Source organism: Lygodium microphyllum, chromosome 15, assembly GCF_053477565.2.
Source record: "Lygodium microphyllum isolate KBCC chromosome 15, Lygodium_microphyllum_v1.1.10, whole genome shotgun sequence".
In the NCBI taxonomy this organism is placed as follows: Eukaryota; Viridiplantae; Streptophyta; class Polypodiopsida; order Schizaeales; family Lygodiaceae; genus Lygodium; species Lygodium microphyllum.
In genome coordinates, this window is record NC_141149.1 from 32,299,158 (window position 1) to 32,311,540 (window position 12,383).

At 43.8% G+C, this 12,383-nt stretch overlaps 1 protein-coding gene across 1 annotated transcript in view; it reads right to left on the reverse strand.

The window, feature by feature from the left end:
- Positions 1-12,383, reverse strand: part of LOC148024400 (uncharacterized) — a 59,819-nt gene that overhangs the window by 18,999 nt on the left and 28,437 nt on the right. The window contains exons 2-6 of the mRNA XM_087694049.1: positions 7,165-7,367; positions 6,812-7,009; positions 1,860-1,931; positions 579-674; positions 241-320 (exon numbers count right to left, since the gene is read on the reverse strand). Coding sequence (XP_087550175.1) covers positions 241-320; positions 579-674; positions 1,860-1,931; positions 6,812-7,009; positions 7,165-7,367 — 649 coding nt within the window. The remainder of the gene's footprint in view (positions 1-240; positions 321-578; positions 675-1,859; positions 1,932-6,811; positions 7,010-7,164; positions 7,368-12,383) is intronic.

Here is a 12,383-nt window from a genome sequence, read left to right on the forward strand (position 1 = left end):
CATAGGCCTTTGTCTGTAATGAAGACCTGATATATAGCTCTTTCAGTCTTACACAAATATATTTACATGTGGGCATACACACTTGCACATACACCTTATGGACTAAGAGCTACAAGATGGATGTCATGCTTTTGAGTTCTTGATAGACTAACCATGCTTTGATATTACCAGTTTATATTGTAGCAACCACAAATTCTGAGACAACGATTGAAATTATGCAAGATACACAACCAAACTCACCAAAATTCTCCAAAGGATGTCCCCCCAGTAGGATAGCTGTGGGATGAGTTCACAATATCCATAAAGAAGGTGCTTATATCCTGTAAAAATAGTGTTCAGCGTTTTAAGTGAATAAACTTAAGAAACTGTCAAAATCATGTTAATTGCTAGGTGCATCCAATTACAAGTAACATATCTACCTCCAAACCCCCTGCCACAAATCAAAGTTCAATCAGGAGCGGCTGGTATGTTCTGTTCAGTAGGGTGTTAATTCACTTTTTGGTTTTTCTTTTCTTGTGATTCTCTCTCCACGCTAATAACAAAAAACACGAGTCAAGAAATTAGTAGATGAAAATCACCTTGTAAAGTTGATCACCAGTAACTTGGTACCTCATTTGAGCACCTACGACCACAGGAATGTGTGTATTTGAGTGAAATCCTGAGAGACTGTCTGCCTGCATTCATTGAAGTAGCAAAATTAGCTTAGGGGTGTGTTCATCATTGCATGATTACATATGTTTACAGTAGCATGAATGCACGTGGTGTTCATCAAAAGCAAACAAGTTTTAAACACACAGAGTCATTACTTATGAGTTCATTACTTACGTTATTCCCAAAAAAATGATGGCAACATAAGCAAGTATGTTTTACAATTTATGTCACTCCTCTGTTAAACTATAGTTTTATATGCTTAGTGAGATGTTATGCCATGTGGATGGGTCTCTAGCAAGTCACCTTGTAGCAGAAAGAGGAGAGGGTAGGTTGATTGCACACAACAGGGACATAAAAAAAAGCACAGCAGTCATAGCACTAAAATCACAAGTTCCGGCTATCATAGCTGAAGTAATATCATGAATGCATGGAAAAGAGACAGATTAAGAGATTGAAGAAACTCTGCAATAGATGATAAAGAGCACGAGTACAAGAGTAGGGGTCTCCACAAGGTTGGCATGCACTTGCAGTAAGGGATGGAGGAACTAAAGGTGTTCCTCCATGACATGCCTCAACCTGCCTAGAGCATTACTTGAAAAGACATCAGCAATACTTGCATGGCCACCTAAAACCTGTTCAAGCTAATAAAAGGGCTTCCAATCAGTACCTGAAGTGACATCATTCATACTTGCATGGCTGCTTAGAACAGGTTCAAGGTTATTAAAGTCTGTCAATCAATTCAGAAGACCTTTTATAGATTTATTTAACATGGTCTAACCTTTATTGCTGCCCGTAATAGCAACTTAGAACCAGTTCAGAATTCATTATTTCCTGCCAATGAGCTTTTCCTCAGTTTATAAACATGAGCTTATCGTTCTCTCTCCCCCTTATGGCCTTATTTGGAATCATTCATATGAACTCAATAATGATGCTGCTCTTTAGAAACTTGATCTTTAAGAATAAGTATTTTAACATGATTGCAACCAACACAAGTGGGTTCAGAGAATACTGATTTGGATAATGAGGTATGTCCATGACTAAAATGAGTCTTTATTAAGCTCCTCACAATATCACTCTTTCAGTTTAAAAATGGCATATACTGACCTCTATAAGCAAGTAAACGTTTCTCTTAGTTGTCAAACCTAATAACATAGTGCAAACAACAAAATAACACAGAACATTTGAAACACGGATATTAAGCAGTGTACCTGTACTGCAAGAAGTCCTAAGAAGCAAGGCTTATCAAATAAATGTGCAAGCCTGAGATGATCAAGATTGTCCTGCTCAGAAAGATACATTGTCAGAAGAAGATGAGATCTCACTAGATGCTGGGGTTGTGGACAATACAGCCACCGTGAATGAAAAAATTAACCAATTGACCATTGCTAAAAAGAAAAATGTCTAGATTAAGTTTCTAACAACCATAAACACGTCTTTAAGAATGGCATATGAAAATAATAGAACAATATTTTAATGGTAGCTGTCCAGCAGCCTCCTCAATCAAGTTTTAGTTTCCCATTTGCAAGCCGATCAGGAACATATAGTAACAGGTCTAGTGCAATGCTGGCAACCCTCTGCTTGTGTGGCCTCCCTTCTCAATCCCCCATTCCATCCCTCAGCCTCACCTTCCTTCTCTGATGGATTATGGCACACTGCCTGCCCCGGCACTTCTTCCTTGCTCCTGTGCTGCCTGCCCTGCCATTGTGTCTGCTATCGTCCAGCCTCACTCCCTGCTATCCTGCTTGTCACAGTCTCACTTCTTCTTTGTTTCCTCCATCCACCTTCCACCTCTGGCTTGCATGCAGGTCCAGTGCCATCAGCCCTGCCATCTTCTTCTCTTTATTTTGCTGCTCGTCAATCTCAACAGCTGTTGGAGTTTCTGACAAAGCTAGACTTGGTGCATTAACAACACAGCTAGAGAGTGAAAAATATAAACAATTGTCAGCTGTTAAGATTAAAATTTGTAGATCAATCTTCTGGCAACTATAAACACAGCTTCAAGAATAGCATATGAGAAAAAGGGAACAAGATTTTAATGGTCACTGTGCAGCAGCATCTGAATCAGTTGTGATTTCCATTTTTCGAGCCAATTATGAACATAGAGTGATAAACCTAGTGCGATGCTGAGAACCCCCCGCTCCTTCAGGCAACAAGTTATCATGACCGGACAGCCAGGGCAGTGCTTGCGTTGCCATGACTTTGGGCATCAGGCAGCAGATTGCACACGCTTCGGAGCCAAGGCGGCCTCGCCAACAAGCCCACAGGTGGATGCGGATGGCTTTACACGGGTCCAGAGACAACAAAGAGGGAGACGGAAAGGGGGGCCACAATCTGCCCCTCAGATGACACAACCACGGCAGCAGGGGGCAAGAGAGTGAGAGTCGCACCCTCGGCAAAACGCCACGCAACCCCCCTCTCCCTGCCCCACTCGTCAGGACCATAGGCCTACACACCCACCACCCACAGAGGCGTCACAGGTCACCTCACCTAGGGACCCATACCCCCCCCCCAAACAACCACCAATTCGTCTACCCACGCCGCTCGGCACACCTTCCCGAGACAAGCACACCTGCTACCACAGGAGTGAGCACAAGCTCACTCCCACCCAGGAGTAAGATGTCGGATGGGAGTGAACACATCTTACTGTTACAAGAGCACAAGCTCACTCCTGCCCAGGTCCACAGGATAGGGAAGGTACCCTTGGGCAAGTCACACTTATTGGGCGCACTCCATCGGTGCCCACGGCAAGAGTGTAGGGATATGCACCTCGATTGGCCCGAGCCTCACTGCCTATGTACGAGACCATGGGACGATTGTAGCAAGGAGGGTTCTATGGATCAAATTGGATATTGGGGACTCGTGCCTTGGAGTCCTCAATGTCTATGCCCCCACTGAGGTCAAGGCACGCAACAGGTTCTGGGTAGAGATTGCAGCAGGACTCCTAGAGGTGGACTCCTGGATTGTTGAAAGAGACTTCAACAACCTGGAGGCCTTAGAGGACTAGCAAGGTAGAGGCAGAAACTACCAGGGCGTAGCTGGGGAGGAGCAGGAGGCATGGTAGATCTTCCTACTGGTAGTAGAAGCTCGCGACGCTTGGAGAGACCCAACTTTCCACATGAGGGAAAGGTTATTTGGATTTCTCATGGGGATACAAGCAGCTAGGCGGAATCTTGCTGGAGCAGTTGGGCAGGCTCTATGTGGGAGAGTGGGGATGCTCTCGCGGAGGCCAGATAGGGCAGTTGACTAGCACCACTCTGTACGATCACTGCCCGGTCCTCCTAACACTTGATCCCCCAATATCCTCCCTAGGTACACGATCCTGTCGAATCCCTAACTCAATCTACAAGAGAGAGGAGGTGAAGAGATAGGTTGAGTACATTTGGACTAGGAAGTGGGGCAAGAGGGACCGGATCACAGAGGAGGTTGCAGAGGTCCTAGCCGAGTCGAGCAGTATCTGCCAAGAGGCAGCCCTACAGGCCAGGCAGCAGTGCTAGGAGGAGAGAGCACTCCGGCGGGACCTAGTAGCCACGCAGAGATTATTACAAGAGACACCAGGGAATCCAATTCTCCACGCACAGGACGTGCACGCATGAGCAGCCATCACCGGCCTAGAGGACAAGGGCTCGGAGTTCTCATTGCACACCTCAGCAGCCTTTTGGGCGCAGAAGGGGGACGCAATGTGCAGGGAGTTCTTTTAGGCACACCAGCCCCACACCTCAGAAGAGCAAATATGCAGCCTTCATGATCAATATGGGAGGATTCCCTCTAGCCCAGATGAGGTGATGGAGATTGCCACCAACTACTACAAACGTCTTTTCCAGCAGGACACAACCTCAGCCAAAGGACAGTGTTGTAGACAACAGGACTGTGATCACATCTCATCCCTCGTCACAAAGGAGATGGGACGCTCCCTTCTAGCCCCCTTCACAGAGAAGGAATTAGAGGAGGCTTTCCTCACACAGGACGGGTAAAAATGCCCGGAAGAGGATGGCCTCTCTAAGGCCTTCTTCACCACCTTCTGGGAGGTAGTGAAGGACCCCTTACTGCTAGCTTTCCAGGAGATTTTTACTCACACACATACACATTCATTGCATTTATTTTGAGTTAGATTTTCTTTCTGTTCTGTTTTGCTTTGGAGCATCTCATCACTAACCTCTTTGTTTGCAGATTCTCATCTCTTTTGCAAAGTTTTGTCTTTCAATGTAGGGCTAACTTGCAGATTGCTTAGATCCTCCCTAGGCTAGAGACGTGGGGATGCACAACGTTCCTTTCATGGTTTTATCATCCTAGGCGTACTTGCTCTTCTTCCAGCATGGCGGTTTCTCCTCTCGAGGCGGATCGTTCAGCATCTCTCTCGATGCTATCATGGCGGTGACTTCTACATTGCTCTTCTAGCGGGGTGCTTCATCCACTTCATCTTCTTTCATTCCTTATGATTCTCGGCACCATATGAAGACCAACATCAGGCTCCTCTTCCTTCTTCAGCATCTACATCAAGGTTGAGAGGGGGTTTCTACCCTTCTTGGTATTCTACAGGCTTCAACACTTTGTTATTCCCCCTGTTGTACCTTACCCTTTGCATTGCATGATTACATCATCCTTGTACTAGGGTGCTTGGACAAGTGAACAATTTTCCCACTAGAGACACTGTCCAAGTGGCACCTGTTGCATGAGCATTCTTCAACATGTAGCATACTTTGCATCTCATTGTGCAGAGCACCACTTGCACGGATCCTAAGTTGTTTCCACCGACGGCTGTTATTACCACACCACCCTCCTTCTTCATCACATGGATACTTCATCACGTATGTTTCCTCATCATCGACACCCTGAGTGGATGGGTTAGCTTGTACTATTTTGTGATGTGTTGGGTGTACTCTCCCTTCTCTCGTCTTCTGGATCACTTTTACTCAATCGGCCGCATCCCATCAAATTTACTTCACTTATTCCAAAAAAAAAAAGCATTCCATGTAATTCCATCCGCCCTAAAACAGCCCCAAAACACACTAAAAATGCTCTTTTAGAGTAAAACCCTAAAACGGGGAGCGGTTCGAGAGAATTCAATGGAAACCCTAAAACGGAAAGCAATTCGAGAGAGTTTAGTAAAAACCCTAATTTTTGGGGCACCCTTCCACATCTATAAATAGACAGGCTACCCCCATTCAACGATCATCCTTGTTAGCAGGTTACACCAGCCCACACACCCTCTGCTGCTATTGCCACCCAGTTTTTAGCCTGCCGCCCGCCTCCATCTGCTGTCCAGCCATCATCGACTGCAACCACATTATCTTCAGCCTATCCATTGCTGTAAGCGACAGCTCTCAACTGTTGGCGACGACTGCTCCAGACTGGCTCAAACTGCTGTTCAGCCTGCTGTCCATCATCTCCAGGGTCAGCCAGCTTGTGTTTTCAGCATTGCAGGCCCTGACACTCTCAGACACTATTTCAGCCTGCTGTTTACAGCAGACTGTGCACAATTTCCAACCTCCGATCGGTGGTGCACTGCTGCGTTTACCAATTTCCAGCCTCCAGACTGCTGTATTTTGGTGACCAGGCTGCTGCCATTCACTATTCAGCACTCCTACACTCCGACTGGTGGTCACATACTTGGGATCCGTCTTCGGTGGACGTCACACTCCGACATTGCTTTGCCCTTGAGCACACTGTACACTCTTACATTCATTTGCAGCATTCATTCACGTCAGAGTTGTGTTCTCTCTCTCCCTTCTTCTATTTGTGTTTGAGTTTTGAGTTTTGCATTTAGGGTTTGAGTTTTGCCCTCTGTGTCTGTGTCTATCTCTTTGTGTTCCTGTCGTGGTCGTACACTCTGTGTCCCCTCAATGCAAACCCTAGCAGTTTCCTTCACATATTGTATTGTTCATCCCATGCTTCGCTTTATGGATTCTATTGCCCGTTTATTCTGAGTTGTTGTGTTCATCTCTCACTGTTCTTTGTATCAGTTTTTATGCTTTGTCTTTTCACAATTATGTTCATTGTGCATTCTTACATGGAAGTAGTAATCATTGCAACAAAGCTCTCCTTGTGATTTGGCAGAGAATTACAAAAAATATGCTGACTTAGAACTTAAATCTAATCAAGTAACAATCATTAGACATGTCAATTATCTTGTTTCAAAAGCAGCTCTGATGAAAAACCATACCGTCAGTGTGTACAGTCGGTAGAGAACATCATTCATGCCACCTGTTTCTTCATTCAGTGATGACCAGTGCCTCTCTATTGTGTGCACTTGGATGAGCTTCAAGACACGTTGGTTGAAGTAGTCAGCCATTTTCACTGCCATTGTGAATGCTTTTGTGTTGCCAGCCAATGTATATTGGTCCAACAACCCTGCCATAATCTGGCAACAAGCAACACCATGTTTATCAAATGAAGAATGGTTTTCATTTACTCATGGAGGAGCTTCAAAGGTTATCGGATCTTTGTGCAGGATCTTTGTGCAAAAGTGTTTTTATCTGGCTTCTTGCCATCTCAAAAACCATGAAGACCACAAACCTTATGTATTGTATAATACGGAGCCCAAACAGGCTGAATCTGCTCAAACCGATCAAAAAATTCTGATGGAAATGCTGACAAATATCCTGTTCCTACTCTGTTCTGGCATTCAAAAAGAGCATCTACCACAGCTTCCATTCTTTGATAGAGAGTATCATTGTGGGTGCTTGCCCACATTAGAGCAGCTGCACTCATATAATGCCCTGCATAAGAATATCAACATCACGATTGTCAGTAGTCACACCCGACAGTTTTTGAAATATGGACATAGCCATGTATATAGAAATGCACCAAAGTAAGCCCACTACTAGATGTTCACAGGTACAAATGGAAAAGTGCATTCCGTTCACAAGCTAGAAAGTCTAGTGACACTAAGGCTTTGGGGGTGCAGCCATAATTTTTCAAGAGGGTCTCAGAGATGTACAAGTGGCATGCAAAGTTGAAGATGCACGATACATGTGGGTAAGGATACACATAAAGGGACCAAATGATATATTCATCACTATATGCTACTTTCCCCCTACAAACTAACGCTATGCCTCATGCACGATACATGTGGGTAAGTATACACATAAGGAGACCAAATGATAATTCATCACTATATGCTATTTTCCCCCTACAAACTTAGGCTATGCCTCATGAGATGGGTCATCCTTTGATGCATTATATGAGGATATCATGAGAAATGCCCCCTTCGTACATGTACTATTGGTAGGGGACTTAATGCATGAATTGGGGTTAGACAAAGTGAATTTTATATATAGGAGGATGCCATGTTTAAGGAGATTCATGTAGATAAGGTGGGTCTACATAAGATAGTGTTGAGAAATAGACAAATGATGTATGTTGCAAGATGAGGTGTTGTATCCCATAAGCACAGTGAGGAGAGTGGAGAAGTTGGAAAGCTATAAAGACATGTGCTTGGTTCACTTTTCAAGTAATGCTATTGTCCTTTCAATCAAGTGTCAGTGTCATTGTCCTTACACGCAAGAATGTCTTTATGAGTCTAAGTCTCAATCTTGGAACCTAATTCATTTGTGTGACAATTGGTCTTGTCTAGTTTATGTCTTCATGAGTTTGTACTTTGAGTTCCAACCTCCATAGCTGCCATGCTCTAGATCCGTGTTTTTCAACATGGTATCAGAGCTCAGTTGAGCATGGTTTAGCTCTCCTCTACTCTCTCTCAATCCCTCTTCAACTCTAGTCAGTTCAGTTCTAGTCCATGACTTCATCTCTCAACTCTACCTTCACTTGAGCTTCCATGTCAGCCATAGCCAGCAGCACCCTGTCATCTTGAAGCTCCTGTATCTCACTCCACATACCAAATCTCTCTGAGCTTCCTTCCGGAGAGGTGTTCCTCACCTCACAAAGCTTCCATGTATCACATCAATCCATGAGATTTGGCTATCTGGACCTCAGCATTGTCACTATTGTCAGTTGCTGCCATAGCCCCAGTTTGTGGCCTGCAGGACATACCTCACTTTGACCTCTCATATCTCTCAAACCAGGCAATATTTCAGTGTGCTTTCTTCTGGAGGATTGTTCTTCCACTCAAGGAGCTTCTTCCTATCACATCTAAGCTTGACATTGGGCATTCACAAGCCTGGCATTGCTGAAATTCAACCTCGCTGCCATAACTACACCTGTTTATGATTCGTTGATCTGCGCGCATACTGCTGTACCCGATTCTGACGATTTTCATGGGGCGCTTGTAGAGCATGGAGTAAGCTACATTTCCAAAACAAAATTTTTCAAAATGATCAACTCTAGCTCTAGATATCTGGAAAAAACCAGGCCTGGGTCAAAACCCTAATCCAGGAAGCCATAGCCATCAAGGTCCAAGCTCATTTTTTTTCAATTTCTCACTCCCTTCAACTTAGGGCACACACTGTCACTCTTATCTGAGTCTGAACTCAGTTCCCAGCAAGATTAACACTTCAAATCAACAAGCAAGAAGAAGATCAAGCACCGACATTCAATACTAAGCTCAAGAATAGTATCTATTGATACTCAACTAGTGTCAGTTGACACTAACCTCCTTGTGACACTTCACAAATCCGCCTTGCTGGTCTTTTCTCAGTTAATTGGAGCTGCTCAACATGGCAGAGTTTGAGCAAATAGCAAAGTTCCATGGATAAGGCTTCCATGCCTAGAAGGAGAAGACTATGTACCACCTCGTGTGGAAGGATTTGTGGGACCTATTTGAAGATGAGGAAGAAGATACAGATGACAAGGAGGAAGATGCAGAAATCGGGATACTTGCAGTAGCTCCACCAAGAACCAAAGAATGGAAGAAGATGAACAACAAAGCTCTAGGCATCATTGCATGGGGACTATCTGATGATGTCCTGCATCATATCTCTGGCATCAGAGATGCTACAAAGGCTTGGGAAGAGCTTGACAAGATCTTTGGCACTCAAGCAAAGAATTCAAAGGTAAAATTGCTCATGCAATTTTATAAGCTAGATATAAAGGATAGTGCTTCCATGTCCATACACATTAATAATTTTAAGAGTTTAAAAACCTAGCTTGCAACTCTTAAAAAGAATATTGATAAAGATGAAGCAATAGCCGTATTGCTTACAAGTATAAACAAGGATCCATATGAGAACCTTGTGTCCACTCTAAGTAATGTTCCGAGTCTCTCACTCAAAGATATTGAGCACTCAATGCTTGATGAAAAAATCAAATTTAAAAGCAAAGATGTAAAAGAGACCAGCTCAAGGGAAAACCTCATATACACTAGAGGAGATACTAGACCCAAAGAAAGAGGTCGAGGATTCAACACCAACAATAGAAGTCGGATGACCTGCCATTATTGTGGTAATACTGGCCATGTAGCCAGTGAATGTCTCCACAAGAAAAGAGCCCAACAAGTGCAAAGTGATCATCACCAGAACCAGTTCATGAATGAAGAAAAAGAAGAAGAAGATGCTTCCGCTACCATCAACAACTCTGACAAATTGTTTTGAAGAATTTTTATTGTATGTTTTTCCCATAGTGGATCTTTCTGGATTTGACTTTGTAAAAACCCTACCAAAAATGTACAATTTCAAGCCTTAACTTGACTAGGCTGCCATAGAGCTAGTCTCCTGGTCCATCTTTGTATGCAGGGGGGGCAAAAGCCAGCAAGGGTAGAGATTCATCATTTGAGGGAGGGTGTTGAGAAATAGACAAATGATATATGCTACAGGATGAGGTGTTGTATCCCATAAGCACAATGAGGAGAGTGGAGAAGTTGGAAAGCTATAAAGACATGTACTTGGTTCACTTTTCAAGTAATGCTATTGTCCTTTCAATCAAGTGTCAGTGTCATTGTCCTTACACACAAGAATGTCTTTATGAGTCCAAGTCTCAATCTTGGAACCTAATTCACTTGTGTGACAATTGGTCTTGTTTAGTCTATGTCTTCATGAGTTTGTACTTTGAGTTCCAACCTCCATAGCTACCATGCTCTAGATCTGTGTTTTTCAACAGATAGCCCAAGATAAACAAGGGAGTATCTATGGGACACACTTTGCAGCTCAAAGAAGTACACATAGATTAGCTATTTTCAATGGTTTCTCATACTTGCCAAGATCAAATGCTTTAACATGCTGGAACCACAAGTGGTGGGCAAGTACAATGGATTACCTTATAGGATCCCCATTATTAAAACCAAACATCAGATACTTTGAGATCTCGAGGTGACCAATTGGGATAGCAATGGATCATGCCATCTTGACCTTTTGAATCTCTTGCGGACACATGATAAACAATACCATATCTTCCTAGGGATCCTAGATGCCACTTTGTACAGACTTCACATATATATAGTAGCTCTATGCATGACATGTTACAAATGCTAGATTTGAGAAAATCCTTAGAAGAATGCGTAAGAGATTTGGCAGAGGCCTTGCATACTTCAGCTACGTACACATTCCTTCACACCTTACCCTAGAGAAAACCTCTACGTTGTACAACCCCTCAAAATGGCCGGTATGATGAGTGTAGAGATACTCGCATATGCCCACAGAGAAAGATTGCTTTGGGCATTCAAACACATTGCCAAGTAAAGATGCTCTTTAGATATCTTGTGTAGAAGAAGAAGAGAGGCTACTTGGCAAAACTTGAGACAAAGATATACTAGCTATTTTTGGAATGGGATAGCAAAAGAGCATGGAGAATGTTTCACAAAAGACAGCCCCCCATATAGATTACATGGCATGATGCTTGGCTGCATTGTGAAAGACAATCTTATAATATATTGGGATAGACACCCATGCAGCCTCCATAGGCCTACATGCCAATGCAGTGGTTCTTCATTTGAAAGATGGTCAAAAAGACAATCTACAAACTACAAAATGGGAGGGTACAGGATGAAGATGGCCTAGTGGCAAAGCAATTCTCACATGTATGTGAACACATTGGCACCCATATTGGCATGTATGTTCAACAAAGTAATATGTAAGGGATTCCCTAAAATATAGTCAAACATGGGGCACAATCAAGAACAAGTGCGGCTGTAGAAAGATGCCTCTGAGGGCGCTGCACAAAGGGAGGGGAATGGAGATAGCCCCCGCTCCAACCAACCTGTCACAAAAGTGGCTCCTGTAGAAGAATCCTCAACAAAGACGACCGGCTCGATAAAGGCAGCGCAGGTCCAGAGTCTAGGAAGGCCATAAACGGAGAGGAGAGGGAAGCCCAAGTCAGGAACATATAGGGCCTCAAAAACAGAGCTCAATGGATGGGCAGACAATAGAGGCAAGGTCCCAACACCACTAATAGACATCAAAGAAATGTCACCAACAATGACGATACCCTCTAATGAACAAAGAATCTCTAACAAATCACCTCGGGGAGTCATATGTCTCGATACACCACTGTTAAAGAGCCAAGGCTGCTCAAAGGAAGAGACAGTCGAAGAAGGCTCCTCCAGAAACACTAACTCAGGGGAAATAGTGGGTGACAAAGTAGAGGTACACGAAGGCTCCAATGTAGATCCACCTTTCACTCCTTGACGAAGGTGAGGGTATATCCTCTAGCACTTCTCCTCAGGGTGCGAGATCTTCCCACAATGAGGACACGTGGGATATCCTCTACACTTCTCCACAAAAGCTATATCAAAGTCGGAAGATGACTCCGACTTCTTTCTCTTCCCTTTCTTCTACTTGGCTTGTCTTGTATGGGAGATAAAACCACAGAAGCATGGCCGTGTGCACGTGCTTCACAAGAAACTA